The sequence below is a fragment of the Xiphophorus maculatus genome, chromosome 18 (genome assembly GCF_002775205.1).
Source record: "Xiphophorus maculatus strain JP 163 A chromosome 18, X_maculatus-5.0-male, whole genome shotgun sequence".
Lineage (NCBI taxonomy): Eukaryota > Metazoa > Chordata > Actinopteri > Cyprinodontiformes > Poeciliidae > Xiphophorus > Xiphophorus maculatus.
In genome coordinates this window covers 11,425,475-11,445,657 of record NC_036460.1, presented here as the reverse complement: position 1 = coordinate 11,445,657, position 20,183 = coordinate 11,425,475, and the positions used below count along the sequence as shown (strand labels likewise).

The 20,183-nt window shown below is 40.2% G+C and overlaps 1 protein-coding gene across 1 annotated transcript; it reads right to left on the bottom strand.

Annotated features, from left to right (window-relative positions):
- Positions 1-756: 756 nt before the first annotated feature.
- LOC102238136 (homeobox protein meis3) lies at positions 757-14,324 on the bottom strand. Its single transcript, XM_023350717.1, has 12 exons — positions 14,223-14,324; positions 9,668-9,807; positions 9,251-9,428; positions 9,094-9,144; positions 8,962-9,012; positions 7,642-7,791; positions 7,450-7,558; positions 6,425-6,570; positions 5,667-5,743; positions 4,158-4,216; positions 3,979-4,065; positions 757-1,930 (listed from the first exon to the last, which is right to left on the bottom strand). Exons 1-12 carry the CDS (start codon positions 14,232-14,234, stop codon positions 1,731-1,733), a joined length of 1,260 nt encoding a protein of 419 aa, XP_023206485.1. The 5' UTR covers positions 14,235-14,324; the 3' UTR covers positions 757-1,730.
- Between the last annotated feature and the right edge of the window lie 5,859 nt (positions 14,325-20,183).

Here is a 20,183-nt window from a genome sequence, read left to right as displayed (position 1 = left end):
TACTGAGCAAAAATATCCACAAGGTGAAAGAGTAAGAAACAGAGAATTTATTATTGAACTTTGATGTAGTCATAAACATGATGTTGTGACCAATGAAAGGATCTCCTTTATGCTGTTTCATTTGCTGTTCTGTGATTTTTGAAGCTATTCACACATCTGCAACTTTTCACATTTTGTCACACATCCCAGTAGATCAGCAGTTCCTGAATCTGAGTCCATCTGTCACACACCACTGCGCCCTGAAAGCCACTTTCAGCAAATCCTGTTTCATGACACTTAGCTTTAACTTCATCACATCTAGAGTTGCTGCCATGTGATTGGCTAATTTTGTCTACCTGCAATTCAAATGAGGATGAATCTGAAGTAGGATTGTATTGGAATCCCAGTCAAATTACATTATGTATTATAGTAATACATTTTTCCTATTTTTCTTGAAATGTACCTTGAGATTAGGGGGGGATTTGTTCATAAATTCTATATACAAGGGGGAAAATGTAAAAAAAAAAAAAAACATAAAAGTTACTGTATTAATTTATTTTCTTGAACTCTCATCCTGATATTTGTTCTGTCTGCAGTCGTTTTGGACATAAACTCAAAAGTTGTTTTGAGTTTATGCACATTTTCTTCCTGGAGAATGTCTGGAGCTGCAGTGACTGATCAGCAGGTTGAAATATAATTTCATTGAAAAATATAAGACTCATTATTTTCACCAGCTAAACCGATCATATCAAACAAACAGATGACAAGTGACAAGGCTTACAAAAAACATTTTTAATACTTTAAGTTCTTTTTTTTCACCATCATCATTCAGAAATTCTTCAGCGGTCCAAGCAAAAGCAGAGAAGGAGCCGAATGTCTGAAGAGTCCTTTGGCTGCAGCTTCCCTCTCACACAGCTGTGACAGTTGACGGTGGACTGGAAATGCTTGCAGAAGTCCTTCTGTATCTGTGTGTGTGTATGTAGGCGTGTGTGTGTGTGTTAGAATGGCTTTCTGTGTCGTGTCTGTTGCTTCGTCTATCAGTGAGTTGGAGGAAAGCTTCTAACGGACGGCTGCTGGCGCCTTAAGGAGGTCAGTGGTGCGAGAGCGAGGCAGACTGGAAGTCATTCAGAGTGTTTAGCTTCATGCTGAGGAAGAGCACTAACATTTCAACAAGCTCACATGAAGCTGCATCTGCCTGGAGTGGCACACATAAATATAAAAATATAAAAAAAACTAAAAAGAAAGCTTTAAATAAAGTGTGTGTATGTGTGTGTGTTTCTGACGGTCGGGGTGTGCAGGAAGACGGGGCGGCTGTGAGGAAGGTTTGGCTCGCAGGATCGAGTCCCGTCCAGTAACATCCAGGTGGTTGTGTTTCTGAGCCGGTTGTCCTGTGGTTCAGGAGGCATGATGGGAAGTGTAGTTTAAAGCATGTGTCTCACCCACAGGACACAGTGGAGACATTTGAAGAGGAGGAAGCACTTCTACTCAGAGAGGTATGGCTTAAACCTGTGGGTCCAGACTCAGGAGTGTCAGTGAAATGTTTACTTGCGGGGGTGTGTGTTTTTGTCAGTCGATCAGCTACATTAAGGTCAGTGTCTCTCAGTGAGGAATGTAAACTTTTGGAGCAGTTTGTCTTTAAATAGGGTACTGGATCAGCCATTACACACACACACTCCACACACTCACATTCATACAGTAACTCTTTTACACCCACACACACACCCCCATCCACTCTCTGCTCCCCCAGACAGCTAGTGTGCGTGTATGTCCAGTCCTTGGGCGATGAGCGGCTCCGCGGGGTGTGCATGCGGCGGCGGGTGGAGCAGCATGGCGGGGTGGGGGTGTGGGCCAGGGTAAGAGTGGAGGGACGTTCCTGGGTGGGGGGGGTAGCCCGACTGGGACAGCAGAGCGGCAGGGTACTCGCCCTGAAGAGAGGACATTCCTGGTAGACCTGGTGGAAAGTAAACGAAATATATTTAAGATTTAGACTGCATGATGTGAAATCTACACCTGAGGCATCATATTTTTATCCATCACTACAAATCACAATTACTATCCGTTTGGAGCCTGTTTTGATCAAACAAAAATGTAAAATTGTTTTGTTTACATCAGAATAAAAACTAACCAACATGACTTTTGTCTGAACTGATAGTTGTGGTTGGTCTGAAGAGGTTGCTAAATTATTTTCCCTTTGTGACTTAAATAATATTTATATGAATAATTTAAAACTAAATATAACCAACATGTGTAAAGATCAGCAGTGGAAGGATATTTGCAGGAAACCCAAAGTCAGAACTTGCATCCAAAGGAAGGTTGCCTTCAACTGTTTGTAAAGTTAAACATGAAGAGAAGACAAAAACCTCTATGTGGTAAGTTAAGAAGTGGTAGTCTGCATCTGGCGATTAAAGCGGTAAGGTTCAAAGGGTTGCAAGAAGATAAACAACTGCCGAATTTATTTTTAGGAACAGTTCAGGATTTTTGAAGCAAGGTTATGTTAAAATGTTGCACGCAGTTAGTATCTTAGACAACAGCAAGACAAATATTGGTGTCTTTATACTTATACTTTATGAAGTATAAGTGAAGATCAGCTGGTCCTAAAGGCTGAAGCTAACAGTTTTAGAAAGTAGTGGCTCGCTGACACTTTGGATAGCCTGAAAAAAAGTATTCACTCCACCTGTTGCAAATTCACACACAGATTTATGTGTGAGGTCATTGCGTTTCACCCTGCTGGACCTCAGAGAGGGCTCGTGGATGCCAGGAGGGGCTACATGCAGATGAGGAACAAGATTTCTGCCAGGTTCAAGGTTCAATCTCTGTCAGCATTCTAACCGAAGAGTTACAGTGCAGCTAACCTACACAGTTCACCAAAGCTGAAGATTCCCAGAACTCTGCTGAGAAGTCATACATCTCACAGATAACCCCGATGTAAAAGGCAGAGACTCTTTTGATGATTGAGAACGGATGCTGAATGTTGGTGAAGAGGGCTCATGTCTACTTGTTGTTCTTATTCTTACGAGAATTATTTAAAGTGTTGGTTGAGTTACCAACTTTACTTGGTGACTTAGAGTCCAAGCTGGACTTTTAACCATATTATGTATTTTCCAGAGACATCGTGCCATTTTATAGCACAATAAAGTAACTATGTTACCATCAGTTGTTATAAAAGGCTGTATATGTCAAATATGAATTAAAAGAAGTTTGACTTTGTAAATTGAAATTGGGTCTGTCTCTTTAAGAAGCTTCTGAGTAATCTGACACTCGTCACAACAATGCTTCTCATGATGCCGTTTGCAACCATTTTTAGGAGGGCTGGACTGAGAAATTGTTCGTATGATGAGCTCATCAGTGGTGCTTTTCTGAGAGCAGTTGTTGAGGTAACCCGGAATGGTTGCCATTGGAGATTCACAGCTTTCTAAAACATGCATGAAAGAATAAAAGCAACACTCCAGGTATGTTTTTGATGAGGGAACAACATCGCATGAAAAAATGTCTCCACCCCCCTTTACAACAAACATCAGTGACTTATATAAATGCTGTTTTATCTGTATCCCATCTGCATTGGGCAGCTGTTTACACCTGATGATTACTCACTCAAGAATAAAAAAGGAGGCAGTATGCCACCTATGATCTAATATCCAAAAAATATTCTGGTTTTTTTTAATAACTAGGCTGTGGTATGTGATCTTAACAGCTGTAACTGGGGACAAAATTGAAGACGACGAATATTTTTAACTTCAAGTAAAAGTAAATGTTTCCTCAGATATCGCTGAGAAAACTGCAGTAAAGTGTGCATCTGTCAGGGACTATTTTCAGCAGCAGATAATCCCACGGTCAGCGCTCTGGTGAATATTTTCAGCGGCAGCATGGTGTATGAGGCGGGCTGACTCACATAAAACTAAAGAGTCTCACAGTAAGTGTGTGACTCTGATATTTGCGTGTTAAACTGCGTGTAGATAAAAGCATTCTTTACGTCAGAGCGGTTGAATCAGCCGGCTGTACCTGCCGTTCGAAGCCCCAGGTGGGCCTGTCCGTCGAGGCCGTAGCCTCCCAGTGCAGCTCCCTCTGGACTGTAGGGACCACCCTGACCTGGGAGACAACACACACACACACACACCATCAGACACAAATACTCACTCAGACACATCACATATATACATAAAGACTGGCTGAACACTGACCTGAGCGGTTTGACTGGTCAATCATCGGCTGAACTATTCTCCTCCGAGCGTTGATGAACCTGGACGAAGCAAGAGACGTGAAGACAGGATGTGGAGAGAGAGAAAGAGAGAGAGATGGACAAGGTCGACTGTTAATGGAGAAAAAGGCAAAGAGGGAGACTATTAACCTTTTCCCTTTTACAAGCACTTAACCCTTTCAGAGAGCAGAGTAAATCAACGTTAGGGCAGAGAGCGTATTGATCCACCCTGTGATAATTGATTGATCTGCATTGATCGGCTCACTTTGTGTGCTGCTGCTGTGGCGAAGGTACACATAAAAACATGTAAGCTACAACATGAAGGAAATCTTTCGATCGGCATGAAACAGGATAAAACATTCTTATACACAGAAAAGGAGGCACTTGGAAAGCGTTTTCTGGAAAGCAGAACTACATTTAAGTCTGCGGCCGTGAAACGGAAACTGAGAAGCACTAAATAATCTGATTATTGGATATTGATCCGTAGTTTCATTTTATGGGCAACAGGATTTTACTGGACTGCAGCACGAGGGAAAAAATGCTTTGCAGTACGTTTTTCTCTGCGTCATAAACTATGCTCCAGTGAACTAGATTATAATGCTCTTTGAGAAAGTCTTGTAAAGCTGTGACCTTTTTTTTATCGACACTAAATGTGAGCATTATAAAACACTTCGTATCAGCTTTAAAGTATTCATACCCCTTGAACTTTTCACATCAACTTATAGTGGGATGTATTTTATTGGGATTTTGCATCATAGTGCATAATTGTGAATAAGATAGAAAATGATCCCTGAGTTTCAACATGTTTTGCTAAACAAATTAAAATGTGTTTCATGCACTTTCCAAAGTCTGTACTTCGCAGCTACAGCTAATCTAACAGCTTTGTTTATTTAGAGATTGAGAATCTGCCCTATTTTTCTTTGTTAAATAGTTAAATCTCAGTCAAATTGGTTTGAAAACATCCTTGAACATCAGTTTTCAAGTCTTTCTCGGTTTGATTCAGATCTGGACCTTGACTGCCAGATGAGTAGGATTTAAACAATATTATATAAACAATAATATTGGATGGTGATGTGCACAGATACCAGCAGAAATACTTATACCTTCTTGTTTACATGATGCTTTTTGTTCACTAATGTTTTCCAACAAACCTGGATTTATACTGAGCTATAACATTTTGTTGTTATAAATGTTTATGTTTTCTGGATACAATCCATTTTATTTAAGTGGATCATGATGTACAGGGGTTGACCATAAATGCAAAACCACACTTTTATTTGTAAAGTATTTTAATAACCATGTGTAATTCTCCTTCCACCTTAAAATTATGCACTACTTTGTGTTTATATCTCACATAAAAAAAACAATAAATTACACTAAAATCGTAATTTAACAAGATGTGAAGAAGTTCAGCTCTTAAACAAGAGAGTTTGACTGATTATTGGAAAGCCGCGGGGCTGGGATTAGTGTATTGATCGAGCAGAGCACTGACCAGTTGTTGACCTGTAAGATGGTCAGCCCCGTATCCTGCGACAGCTGCTTCTTCTGCTCCTCCGACGGGTACGGGTGCTGGAAACATGGAGACACACACACACACACACACACCCACACATGGATGGATGGAGAGTGGAAAGTAAAGCAAATCAAAGCCAGGCCCTGAGGTGTGTTGCTGGCAGCAGTGAGACGACTGATGGGAGAATCCTCCCAGAGAAACATGAAGCCTCACCTTAAACCCAGACTGAAATAATGTGTGTGAACTCTCAGTGCGGATTCTGAAGACCCTTCATCTAAATTCCTGTCTGCTCTCACATTTAAAGCCTCACTAAGCCCACTAACTCTGTCTCTTTTTCCCTTTCCACCGCGCATGCAGACACATACTGCAATAATTGGAGTGAAGCAACATTTGACCTGCCTCATTTAGTAGCTAATTACTAATCTAACCACCTTACCAACAATTACACACTCCATTTCTATCACTTCTAATATGAGCATATTCACATAATCACTTAATCCCCCAGTTTTTCATTTAATTTAATTGACCTCCATCGCACACTCGCTTCCCTTCTTTGTCTAAACACTGTGACGTTTTTCCCACAGTAAATCCTCTGCGCAGTAATCACTCTCCCACCACTGTACACAAGCCCTCTTTGTTTGCCTATATGTCTGCAGGGGTGGCCCTAATGAATGCATTTCAAATGTAGTGGATAATTTGGACAATATGTGATCGAAAAAGGACAATGAGAAGCTCACCGACAGGTGCTGGAAGAGCCACGCTCTCATGATGTTTGTGGCCACTTTGGGGAAGATGCCCCTCTTCTTGTTGTTCCTCCTGTCCCGGTCGCTCTCGTCCTCCTCCCCCGTGCTGGGGGAAGCCACTCCCCCATCGAGACCGTCTCCTGCAAGAGCGACCTTGACGTCATTGCATGTCGGCAAATGGACGTATTCATACACATCCAGCTGATATACAGCTCTGGAAAAAATTAAGAGACCACTGCAAAATGATCAGTTTCTCTGATTTTACTCTTTATATGTATATGTTTGAGTAAAATGAATATTGTTCTTTAGCTCTATGAACTACTGACAACATATCTCTAAAATTCCAAGTAAGAATTTTGTATTTTTGCAGAAAATGGGAAATGGTAACAATAATGAAAAATGCAGTGCTTTCAGACCTTGAATAACGCAAAGAAAACAAGCTCATATTCATTTAGAAAGAACAATTCTAATGTTTTGACACAGGAAGAGTTCAGAAATCAATATTTGGTGGAATAATAAAGAGCTTTTCAATGGAGTTCAGTACAGCAGGCTCTTAATTGTTTCCAAAGCTGTATAGATAGAGGATTTTGTTTTTATGGCACAACTTACAAAGTCATCTGATTGGCACCCACTGCCTGCAGAACTGACATGTACATTCATATCCAATAAAGTAAAATATTAATTCATATGAGGCCCATTTGTCATATTAAAGTATCTTTTGTTAAAGCTGCAGAATGTAACTTTTAAAATATTATGTTTTTCATATATGTTTGTGTGTTTTTGTGGTTCAGGGGACGTCAGATTTATGAGTTTTATCCAACAGCAGCTCCATTGTCATTGATGAATATTTGTCTGAATGAGACTTTTATACAACCATAAAGGCTAAAATTTGCTATAGAAATGCAGATCATCAAACAGTTTACAAGACTTACTGGCTGTGTCAGACATTTGCCAAACATTTGGTCACATCTTTGTTTGCAATATTTTCCAGCAGAAGTCATGTGAACATGTGTGCAAACCTGCGTCGCTGCAGTTGTCCCCTGTGCTGTGTGAGGGCAGCCCACAGGTGCCTGGTGTTCCTAGAGGCGTAGTGGCACATTCATCTGGCTCCCGTAACCACGATGCATTCTGCAGCGCAAAGAAAAGGATGGAGGAGAGAATGCTAGACAGAAACTGCTGCAAGGGGCCATAAAAATGATTGGGTGTCTCACCTGTTCGGACAGACTGGTGCAGGAGCCGCCAAAGTCCTCCATGTCCGACTTGGAGCCGCCCTCCCGCTCATCCAGCACCAGGTCAGTGGGCATCTTTCCCTTCAGGCAGGTGATGTAGCGATGGCAGAAGTTATCACACAGGTCGTGCACCTTCAGAATGAAATTATGTCTTATTATGGTTGACATCAGTTAGCAATTATGTGCTGAAAGTTTTACCAAAAGAAATTTGCCTTTCAGTTTTAAGACATTAACATTTTCTGATGTATGTTCAGCTTTTTTCTTTGCTTTATTTTCTCTCCTTGATGACCAACTAAGTACATTTACTAGAGAATAACCGATCTACATTTCACCAGATGTCTGGTTATCTTAGATGTCTGATCTGCTCATTCTGTTTTCATTTCTGAGATGCAACAAGAAATCAGCAAATTTTTAGGTAAATTGGCTCTAAAATTTTTAAATTGTGATTTTTTTTCAATGTAAAAAATGTAAGAGCTAACATGTTGTGCTAACAACAACAGCAAGGAAATGCAAGATATATCATTTCTAGAGAAGTATGTCAGCTGTTCTTCAACCGAGAGTTTGATGGTCATCTTTGTTCTTTAAACTTTGATTTTTTTTTAAAATTTGTTGTTTTTTACACGACTTTTCAAGAAACAGTCTTCACGTTTTCAAGGAGGCACTTCCTCCCACTCACTTTGGTGGCATTTCATCAAACTAGAAAAGGAATACATATTTACAATCAACTTCTGCAGGTGCCAGGAATATACTGAGTATATCAAAGCAAAGTCTCTCCGTTTTATCATTTTGAGCTTCCAACAACAGCTTGTTAGAAAATCTGCCAGGTTAGGAAATTTCAGGTTTTCATTTTTATTTTTATACTGATGTTTACATTTAGTTATGCTGACCACAATGAGAACTAGACGAGATGCTAAAGACAATTCAGAGCGGCAATTCTATTATCTCTTCACTGCAAACTTTGTTTTACAGAAAATCAGACACCTGACACTTCAGTTTTATTGTTTAGAAAACAATGGCTGCTCATGGCAGGAAGGTAAGAAAGAGAAATGTTAAACACGGTTAAATTCTTAGGGAAATTAGCTAAAGTCAGTATCAGCAAAAATACAAACATTAGAAATCTTCCTCAAATTTCAAAGAGTAATGTTTGTTGATGCGTTCACAGACCAAATAATGAATCTGAAATACAAATCCGACAGTTCAAGCTAAACATAAATATATTTACACAGAATGAAACTAAAGAGTTATTTAAAATCTGAGATAAATTTGCACATTTTAATAACAACATGTTGGGATTTGACCAACCTTCTCTAGCTCCAGTAAATGAAAGCGAAGAACCTGTATGGCCTGGATCATCTGTTGGAGAGGATTATCGTGTTAACATCTCTCACAAAGTGCATTTTAAAATCTAGCAAGTTGTCAGTTCACGAGTCATACCAAGTTGTCCAGCTCAGGATTGGAAGAAAAAATGGGCTTCTCAGAGCGAATCTGCAACACACATTCAGGATCTCAGCACAAAATGCTTAAAAAAAAACAACAACAAAAAAAAAAAAAGCTTTGCTGTTCCCCTGTTTCCTGGTCGGTGCTCACCCACCTGCTTGGCGAAGGCGGCGATGTCGTCGTTGAAAGACTCAGAGGAGCAGACGTCGCTGTGGTTGGCCATGCCGGGGAGGTGGGAGGTGGCTGAGAGGGAGGAGGAGGAGTCCCGAGGGGAGCAGGTGGCCAGCTCACACTTCTCAAACACTAAGGCCAGCAGTGGAAAGAGTGGGTGACTGCACACACACACACACACGCACACACACATGAACATAAACAGTTAACATACTGGACATAAACACCGTAACAGTTGGTATAGAGAACACATGATACAGAACATGATACACAAACTGTACACCACAGTATGTATGAAGCAGACAGCTGTAAACACTTCACACGTATTTTCACATTTAGCATGCACTGTAAATACACACTGCATGTCGGTTCTGCTGCCAGGTCACATAAATCCTCCTACCCATAGATCTGGTCCTTGTGGTGTTTAAGGGAGTCAGGGATGGCGGGGCCGTACTGCGGCGGAGGAAGCGCCCTGACGTCGTCCCCGTAGCCCCCCACCGGCATGCCCTCCGACCCTGAGTAGTGCACCAGTTCTTCATACTGAAACACAATTAGACGGAGAGACAGAAAGAGTGAGACACACTCAACATCTGCAGCCGTGCGACACAAAATCTCTCTGTTATTTTATTATGTGACAAATCTGTCAGGGGGACCAGAGCTACACAGCTTACTGGACTGCTGTACCGTTGGTAAACATGATGCGATTTTATAATTTAGGAGCTTTTGTGTGTGTGCCTCTGCAGGGACTGTGAGCTGTGGTTTGATCAAAAATTAACTATTGCCACTGCCTTTTATGTTGCTTGCAATGCTGTTCTTTGTGTGCAAGTTTACCCATTTTTCATGTCCTGCAACACACTGAACTTTTTCACATTTTGGCACATTACAGGCACAAACCTTTAAGGTATTTTATTGAGCTTTTGTGGGTGAGATCAGGAGTCAGCAACCTTTACAATCCAAAAAACCATTTTTGACCTCAAACCAGAAAAATAAAACTAACTTAAAGGTCACACTACCTTTTGAAAAAAGACACCTTGTAATTTTAGATAAATATCTATTAAAGAAAATATGCTGTCATTTTTAAAGAACCACCATTTTATTTAAAATATTAAGGGTTTTTTAAAAAAAAAAAAAAAAAACATCAAACTTTTGCAAAAGTGGATGAATATAGCCTCCAGTGTGATGTTGATATTGTTGAAAAGTTAAACAAAAAAGCACTTTGTTTCCAACCAAATGCAAGAAAAAGAGATCTCAGAATTATCACCTGTACTTTTAGAGTTGTTCTGTTGTGGAAATTAAATGCAATTAATCCATGAAGAAAACAATAAACTGCTAAAACCTGAATTTATTATCATAACTATACTTATAAGCACTAGTCTGGCTGTGAGGCTGCAGACTCCTGTGTTAGCTCAACACAGAATAACGCATCATTGTGACATGGAAAGGAAATTTCATGACTTTAGATGTTAATGTTCTGTGTTATTTTCTAGTCAACCTTTTGCTGCATTTATAGCTGAAAGTTTTTTGTGGTATGTCTCCACCAACTTTTCACACTGAATGTTTTGCTCACTCTTCTTTGCAAAATACCTCAAGTTCAGTCAGACTGTTTGGATGAGGAAGTTCAATGTCTTGAGCAGATTCTCCTATGGATTTAGGTCTGAACTTTGACTGGGACAATCAAATCTATCTTGGCTTTCGCTTGGAGCGGCTTCCTTGTCTCTGCTGAAGACTTTGCCATCTTTTCAGTGATGTACAGTGTTAGTTTTCTGCCACATGCTCTGCTATCCATGTAGGCCGAGAAGTCCAAATTAGGTCTTTTCTGAGGAGAGGACCATCCTCCACCACTCTGTCCCCTACAAGGCACACTGCAAACTGGCTGTTTATGGATTTCCTTCAACAATTGTCTGTGGCAACAAACTTTACAAACTCCATCCTAAAATCTAAACCAGACGAAGCCGTGCTGAGACATCCCTCATGACCCCGCTGCGAGACCCTCACATGGGGCCTGCTCACACACAAGCAAAAGCCACCATGAAGCAATGAATCAGGAGCACATATGGGACGCTCCCAGGCACATGGCACAGACAAATTCATAAGGAAAACACACGCTCAGCAGCAGGCCGTCAGGGCGCACGTTTCATGAATAAACACATCAGTCTGAGTGTGTTACGGAGCTAATCTGAACCTGTTCGCTGCTCCTGCATGTCTGTGCTCAGGTCAGCAGATCTGCTTCTGTTTCTCTTTCTGACGGATTAAAGGGACACAGGTCACAGTCCCACAGGACTGCTGGGATCACAGGCGCACAACTCAAACGCACACCTTTCACTTCACTGTTGTTTTAACCAAGCCACGGTGTGCTGACTCTGGCTTTCTTCTGTGGAGTCTACAGGAAGAATATTGCAGCGGCTTACAGCTGAAATATGAGGCTCAAAAAGACAGCTTCTCTACAGCCGCTGACCTGTTTGGAGCCATTAAACATTTCAACAAAGCTCAGCGACAAAGACATTTTGACCCAAAGTGTCTGATTTCTGCTAATTTTGACTCCATGACTGTACAAACTCTGGTGAAACAAAAGTTACACTGAATATTGTAACAAAGCTATTTTCTGTCTTTTTTAAAACTGAACTAAAATAGTCCCCCTCCACATCCACGCATTGCATCCTTGCTAGCCTTCTGCTGAACCCTACTTCTGTCCTAAATGGCTAATCCAATGGTTCGGGGCCCCATATGGACACAGAAAGCACCTGCTCTGAGGCCCAGTCCTGGGACACCTTCTCGTTTTTATGGTGGCCGGCTATTAAAACAATCACCGCTATCAGATTGCGCGTCTCTCTTTACGCACGGAGCGGCTCGGGTTTCTGTGCGTCAGGAGGATCAAAGCGCGAGCTCAGACGCTGAATTTCAGGAATTTGTATGTATAAAAAAATAAAAATAAAGCAACAAAACCGGTTAACAACTCTGCTGTTTTCAATGGAAAAGTTATTAAAAGCAAATTAGGCTTGATGAGTCTGCGTCAGCTGCTGTAACGACATTGGGATCAGAGCGTCTGCTAGAGAATAACGCAAATATACGTCTCAGTGCTCGGCTTAATGTCGCGTTTAATGAAAGAGGAGCTGAGCTGATAAACGAAACGTAGTTCTTAACAGGAAATACTACAGTAAAAATCAGTTAGTCGGACGACATTATGCTTCATGACGTGGCTCAGTTTGTTTTTTGTTTTTAAATGGCGGATTTGATGTTAATTTCACACGCAGAAAACATTAGAATATATTTCAAGATTTTCGCCTAAATTTATAACATATTTAAGTGTAGAAATTGATATTTCAATCCATGTTTAGTAAGCTAAAAAAAAAAAAAGCCAAAAACTTTGGAATAAATTCAAACCTAACGCGGGAAAACTTCGGGATGAAGGGAAAACATCTTCACGTAAATATTTTTGGAGTGATAAATCATGCTGATGATTAAAATCTATTAATTTAAGCTCATAAACATGTATGTAATAAGCACATTAGAAATTAAGACGTTCTTCATAAACTGCAAAGGATTTCACATGGAGCACACACAAAGGAACCTGTTGCAGACTGGAGCGCCTCCAAACAAGATTTTACGCAGCGTTTTATCCATGGAGACAAGGCTATTTATTCAAATAGGATTAATCCAGTATGGCTAGATGCATTTTTACTCCTACAAAAAATGAAGACTTGTGTTCCTGAATTAGCTGGCCTTGATAAAATCTCAGTCTTTAGTTTTAAATATCACGCATGCACTATAAAAATAGATTTTTGTACAGCATTCAATATTGTAAATCAAAATTATAATTTTTTTTAAACAAATATTAGTTTCTAAATGTCATTTTCAATCATGGTTAAAGTCTCACAACATCGATTGCCATCAATACTTTTAGACTTTTAAATCAAACTTTCACTGAAATTGTTGCTTCAGTTGTTTTCATCCTGTGCCCAGCAGAGAACAGGAAGGTTGCTATGTTTATATTGGTGATTTTATGAATAATTTATCAGCTTAGTAAAACTTAACTATTAGATGACTTATGGATGAGAAAGTAGGTAAAAAAGTAGTTATTTGAGCCTTAACTCTGGGGATCTTTATTCATCTCAGCTATGGCTCTTAAAATATTTCCATCTCCTTGATGGAGCAGCTAAAGAAATGTTTATTACTTCACGAACATTTTGTACCTTCATCACAAGCCAGTAATTTTATCATGTTTCTTGCTTGCAGGAGGCAAAGCGCTTAGAAGTCGTTTTGTCAGTCGTTTTAGATTCAGTGGGTGTTCACATCTACTTTTTAAAACCCCTGCCTGTTTTCACACGGCTGTGGTTTTCTGTCTGCACACCCTACATCCTCTAATTGCTCTGTTCTCAGTAAGAGGAGCTCAGTCCGCCTGCTGCCCCTTCAGCCTCAGCCCGTTTCTCCTCCTCCTCCTCCTCCGCCGCCACCACCACCGAGCCTCTGAATCAGTGTAGCAAAAAAACTGACCTACATACCGAGCTGAAGAGCTGTATCTCCTCTGTTCTGCCCTGCCTTTTAATGACCAACTCTCTAACCCTTAACTGACTGGCATCAAACAGTCTGAAATCAGGGCCTTTTATTTCAAGTTGCCTCATCCATAATCGCCACTGAATGGAAGTTTATGGCTAAAAGTGATTTTAAAAGTGCTTGAGAATGAAATGTGTTGGCCTATTTTGGAGGTTTGCGATCATGCTTCCATGCATAAAGTAATAAACACTCCTTTTACGGTATTTCCCCCCCTAAACATAAGCTGATGCATGCCACTTCCAGCCCACTGGTCTCTCTACTGGGCCTTGTGGGTTTTTGTGGCGGCTGTCCACTGCAAACAAACCTCCCAGCCATGTGCTCCGGTTTTGATGCTTTAAACCCGATCAGACTGTTCTAACCCACACCTTCTCACATGAATTAATAAAGAAGCCGATCAGACCTACCCTTTTCTCCATGCGACTCGACAGCCAGACCTACACCGGAGAGGATGATGCGCTGCTCGGCTGTGCTCCAGCGATCCTTCCCCCCTCCCTTCCTCTCTGTCTCCGGGCTCCTGGAAATCAGAGTGCATTTGCTTTTATTTATTTAATTTAATTTTTCTTCTTCTTTTTCTTCTTCTTCATAAACGAATCAGTAATTAAGTTGTGAGCACGATCAACACGGAGACAGAACAGCCCGCAAGGAGTCAACACAAACATTAAGTGAGCGGAGAGCCGCTGTGTTTACTCCCTGTCCATCGCGTTTTATGTTACAACATAATGATGGCACTGGAGGTTTTTATATGGGCGGCTGATGACCGCCTGTGTAAGCCTAATGGTTTATAATGCGCTCAAAGGTAATAAAGGCATTAACTGATTCCCGTTGCCTATTAAATGCTACTGCTTGGCGAGTAGGAAGCCTACGGAGCTCCGGTAGAAAGCGTGAAATGTCCCACCGAGATGTAAATATCCAGTCCGGTTCGGGCCGTGTCCGGTGTGGGATTCCGGGGAGGTGAAAGGGGAGCAGCGGCTTCCTGCAGCGCCTCGCCTCCGCTTGGTGCGCCTCCCGCTCCGGATGGCTGAGGGATGATGCTCGGTGCTTCTCTTAGCGGCGTCCTCCCCCCCTGCTCTCTCCTGCTTTTTGGCTCTCTGCGCTCGCTGTCCGCGCAGCAGCATACGGCGACAAGCTGGAAAATGTCACGGCCCGGAATGAGCGATGGTGTTTTCACCCTCAAGAGGAGAGAAAGAGGAGGAGGAGGAGGATGATGAAGAAGAAGAGGAGGAGGAGGAGGTGGAGTGACACTGGTGGTGGCAGGGCGGGTTGCGGGAAGGTTTCTGGGGGTCAAAACGCGACGGGATCTCTTTCCCCCCGCCCCCCCCTTTCCACGCACTCCACCCATCCCTCCCTCTATTCCACCATCCCACCGCTCCCTCCTTCTATCACACACACAAAAAAACCAGCGAAGAACATCCACAATGTTTACCCCTTTTTACATCTCCTCATTGTTTTCTTCTTCTTATATAGAAGAAGAAAACAATCTATATATACAGTACAGACCAAAGGTTTGGACACGCCTTTCTAATTCAATGGGTTTTCTTTATTTTCATGACTATTTATAAGGCAAGAAATCCCACTTATTAACCTGACAGGGCACACCTATGAAGTTAAAACCATTTCAGGTGACTACCTCTTGAAGCTCATCAAGAAAATGCAGAGTGTGTGTAAAGCAGTAATCACAGCAAAAGGTTGCTACTTTGAAGAAACTAGAATATAAGGGGTATTTTCAGTTGTTTAACACTTTTTTGTTTAGTGCATATTTCCACATGTGTTATTCATAGTTTTGATGCCTTCAGTGTGAATCTACAATGTCAATAGTCATGAAAATAAAGGAAACTCATTGAATTAAAAGGTGTGTCCAAACTTTTGGTCTGTACTGTATATATACAGTTTTCTTAATAGGTGTAGTTCCGATATATTTGCATCTTGATCTCATGAGTTGATCTATGCTGATATTCCACCTGCATCAAAGCATTAACACAGCATGATGCTGCCACCTCCATGCTGCACAGCTGGGTGAAATTATGTGTAAAACTTTAATCTGACTTTTGTTGTTGTTTAGGAGTAAATAGATTCTTGGTCTCTGAGTGACTTTTCAGCTCAGGACTCATTTCATTTTGGCTAATGACACTTCAAACCAACTTTAATCTGCTTCTTCAGTAAGTCTTTTTTTTTAATTGCAGTTTTTTTGACACATTTCACACAAAATCAGGCTCATATCTTTAAAGCATAACTTTTAACTTCCTTAGCTGCATGATGGTTGAACATTCCCATCATTTTTACTCTTACTGAACCTGTATGCATCGGTGTCTTCATTTATCTTAAATGTCGCCAATGAATTGTTTCACTCTAGTCGATTAAATGAAAGGATTACTGCTGAAGTGTTATATTTACTAGGATTTATATTTATTTAAGTAATTACATCGCCTGGATTTTCCCAAGTGTTTCAGGGACAGACTAAACTTAATGTATGTAAACTTCAGATTTGAAGAAAGTAATACAAAACTGAATGCCACAGAATATTAGTGCTTCTAACAAGCTGAAAAGTTTATTTAGTGAGTAATTATATTTCTAGCTCTATGACCACCTATTTCATTGAACTGAGATAAGGGGTAAGATTAAATAAGTGTTCATGTCTTCCTATATCTTTTTTGGGAAAAAAACAACAGAAAAAGAGTAGGAAAAATTATTTTTCTCTTGGTAATGTATGCACATGTTTTCTCTGTCCTACTGACTGATTATTTTCTTGTTTTTAAAAGCCTGTTTAAAATAAATAAATCAAACCACCTACCTAGTAGAGTTGATCTAACGTTTGCCGATGCTCTTTGCTGGGTTTTTGAAAGCGTTCATGAACCATTTTTGGTTTGTGGCAGCATCCATTATGCAGATGAAAGAGGCAATAATCATAAGGAAATAGACTTTCAATCAATAGGGGGAACATGGTGTTTAGGTGGTATGAGTGAAATTAATGGACAAATTAATGGCTAGATGCCACGTTTATCAGCAAGTCCCAAAGCATAATACTGCCTCTGATGGTTCACCTTTTTCCCATGGTGCATCTTGGTGCCATGTGTTCTGATTTAAGAGGAAACCTGGCTTTGTTGGTCCAGTTCTGATGTTTCTGGTCACCTCTAACTTCTCAGCACTTCCATTGACCCATCAGCGACTCTGGTTCAGGTGAGAGTAGCGAAATAACCCTCTAATCTGGTGTTAGTTGGATGCACAGAAAGCAACAAAAAGAAATTAGTTCCAACTTACCAATCAATAATCTTCTCTTTCTTTTTGACTTCTTGTGCTGCCCTCATGAAAAGGACACCCTGGACAGAGAGCCATATCACTCATTGTACTTCTGCAGCTCTGCGCTGATTTGATCCCTTCATCTGCTCCTCCCTTTTCCCCTCATCTTCCCTGCAGCTATGAGAGATTCATCAGGCTGAAGCTCCAGAGGAGAATCGTAATAATTCTCTCTGTAGAGTTTGATGTTGAAGATACTCCAGGAAAATCTGGACTGGACAATCAATTCTGTGATTAGGCTGCAGCTTTACATCCAACACACACAGTCCCACAACCTGCAAAAATCAGGACTTTACCCATAAATTAAAAAGAAAATACTTTATTAGTTTGGTGATTTATGCACCTTAAAAGAATGGTTGTTTTCATGTCTGAGGGCTCATTTAAGCTTCATTTTAAGGCTAATTAAAGAACTTTAATTAGGTCACTCCTACTGTAAGGTCATAAATAAATCTGAAACGTGTTTGTTGACTGACAGAGAGCTTTCAAATTGTTTTTTGTTTTTGTAGACATTCATTAAAGACCAGCCTTTTGACACATCTCCAAATGTCCCCCTTTGGTCTTCTTGTTTATTGAGAAGAAGAAAAAAAGAAATGAAAGAAAAAACAAAACTCTGAAAGTGGGAAAGTTTAATTTTAACCAAAGAGACACAGTAGGTGAGAAAAAGGCCTTTCACATGTTAGTGAGGTAGCCAAACTTCCAGGCTTGTGGTGTAAATGACACCTAAGTAACATAATAATTATCCAAAACGCAGCTCTTTGACCGGCCCTGCTGTGAGGGGTTGCTGCACTTCAATCAGCAGCGACGTGGAGGGCATCAGCGGGCCGGGGCAGGAGTCTATGTGGGCGGCATGCTGTTTGACGGAGGGGCCGTCTGTGACCGGAGCCCCTGCACCGTCCCGTCCGTGCTGCCATGGGGTCTTTTAACTCCGCGGGGTGCGGGTTTCCTGCGGGGCTGATCACAGCGCTCGACCCCTCCTACACCGAGCCGCTATAATGCAGCCTTAGAGCTGCGTCAGTGATCTGGAAAAGGCGATCCCAGGCGTGTTTTTTACTCCAACAGGTTGGAATGGAAAGGATTGACGCTGAAGCAAAGTTCATGTTTACAAGGATTTACATTTATCTCCCGTATGGAAGCGTCCTGCGCAGAGCTGATTGTTTTATTGAGATGAATCGGACCATAAATCTTCTACATTTATCTAACAGGCTATAATATAGACACGACGATTAGTCTCATTACCATAAAAATGCGACAAGGATGAGTCGGTTTTTATCAGAAACTTGCTCCTACATGAATAAAACACATTATAAGAAGTGAACAAATAACATTGTTGTAACGATTTGCACAGATTTCATTTGGGTAGATCTAAATCAGTATTTCTTTAAAATGAAAAACTATCTAAATCTAATACCAATGTTTAAAATATACTGTTTTAATTTCCAATGTAATTTAAAGATATTGAATTAATCTAATAACAAAAAATAGTTTTAGCTAATATGTTTGCATTCTAAACTTTATAGTTTGTAGATTTATAATATGGTAATTATATAGAAGTTATAAAAAAAAATGTTTATAACGAAAAATGGCTCATAAGCATTTTCAGCCCAAAGTGATCAAAACTGACATGTAAAACCTACAAGTTGTGATCAGTTAGTAGCTGCAGACACTGTATTAAAATATGCAGAAACAGGTTTTATGGGTGCAGAGAATCCACTTCTGCTACAGAATCAGAGCTAACAATCACCTTCACTGCTGTTTCCATGAAATCATCTGGTTTATTGTTCAAACTAAAAATAAATTGGAAATATTTGTGCCTAAATTTATGATTTGCACATGACACATTACCAAAACATTAACAATGTGAGATGTAAACACAACTTGGCTCAGGTTTTAGTTTGACTTTAACATTAACACTGTGAAGAAAACTGAGGACAAACTTAAATTTCTGCTTCAACATAGAAACTTCCTCAAGTAGGAGCTCAAGCTTCTAGTAATCTCATGTATTTATTAATGTATACAACCCATATAAACATGTCAACCTTACTGTTCTCTTTAATCAATTATTTGACAACAAAGGTTACACTGAAGTAACATAAAAGTCAGGTTTATAATATTAGCCTACATAACAACTCTGGTTAAGTCAATTTGTTGTTGTCCATGATAGATGGCAACGAGCCAATGTAATAAGAAAGACACTGTAAGTTATCAAATATCTGCGTGCTAAATTATTAAAATGCTTTGATATTGTAGAGTTGAGGTCCAAACAAATTGGAATTTTGATATCAACATAATAAAAATTATCTTTAAATTAAAAATGTTATAATTATTCAGCAGTAATGAGAAAATTGAATACCAACGCCTACCAAAATGCCTGTAAAAGTGTTATTATCTATGGGTTTAAATTACTTCCTCAAATAAAACAAATTATTTAATTTTGGGTGTTTAAATGCCCCGAAATAACCGTTTAACTTTGTTACAATTCTGAAGCCTAATTACATAGAACATCTCCAAAGGCTTCAGCCTTTACTCTTATTCTTATCATTGTTGTGGGAAAGGCAATAAACGAGGGAAGACGAGTGTTGGAAGACAGGAAATGGACAATGCCAGAAGAAACCAAGCCAAACTAAAGTTCACTGGGCACTGACGCAAATTTGTTTTACGACATAGTGGAAGCTGTTGCATGCTGACGGCAGGATTTTCTTATTATCTCAGACAAATCAAAGATTGATCAAATAAAATAAAAAATCTTGGAGGGCTACAAGAAATTCTCAGATGCTGGGATGGACGCCATAAAATGGTTAATGAGAACTGTGAAAATATACTAGCTTATTTTATTGAAAGGGAAAGTGGTGTTGCATAGCCAATTACGGGTTGTGCATTATGTGCAAAAGTAAACCTTAAAATAGTCATGAATTTGTTGGTGTAAAAACTCAATTTTTTTCTGGTTAGCCTTCAGCTCCGTCCACTGTTTTGCGGTCTCAATGAGTTTTTACCACCACTCAGAAATCCAACCTTTCAAAGTATTTTCCATATGTTAGCTTAACGTGTTTTGCTGGTTCATACAGTCGTTCTGTTCC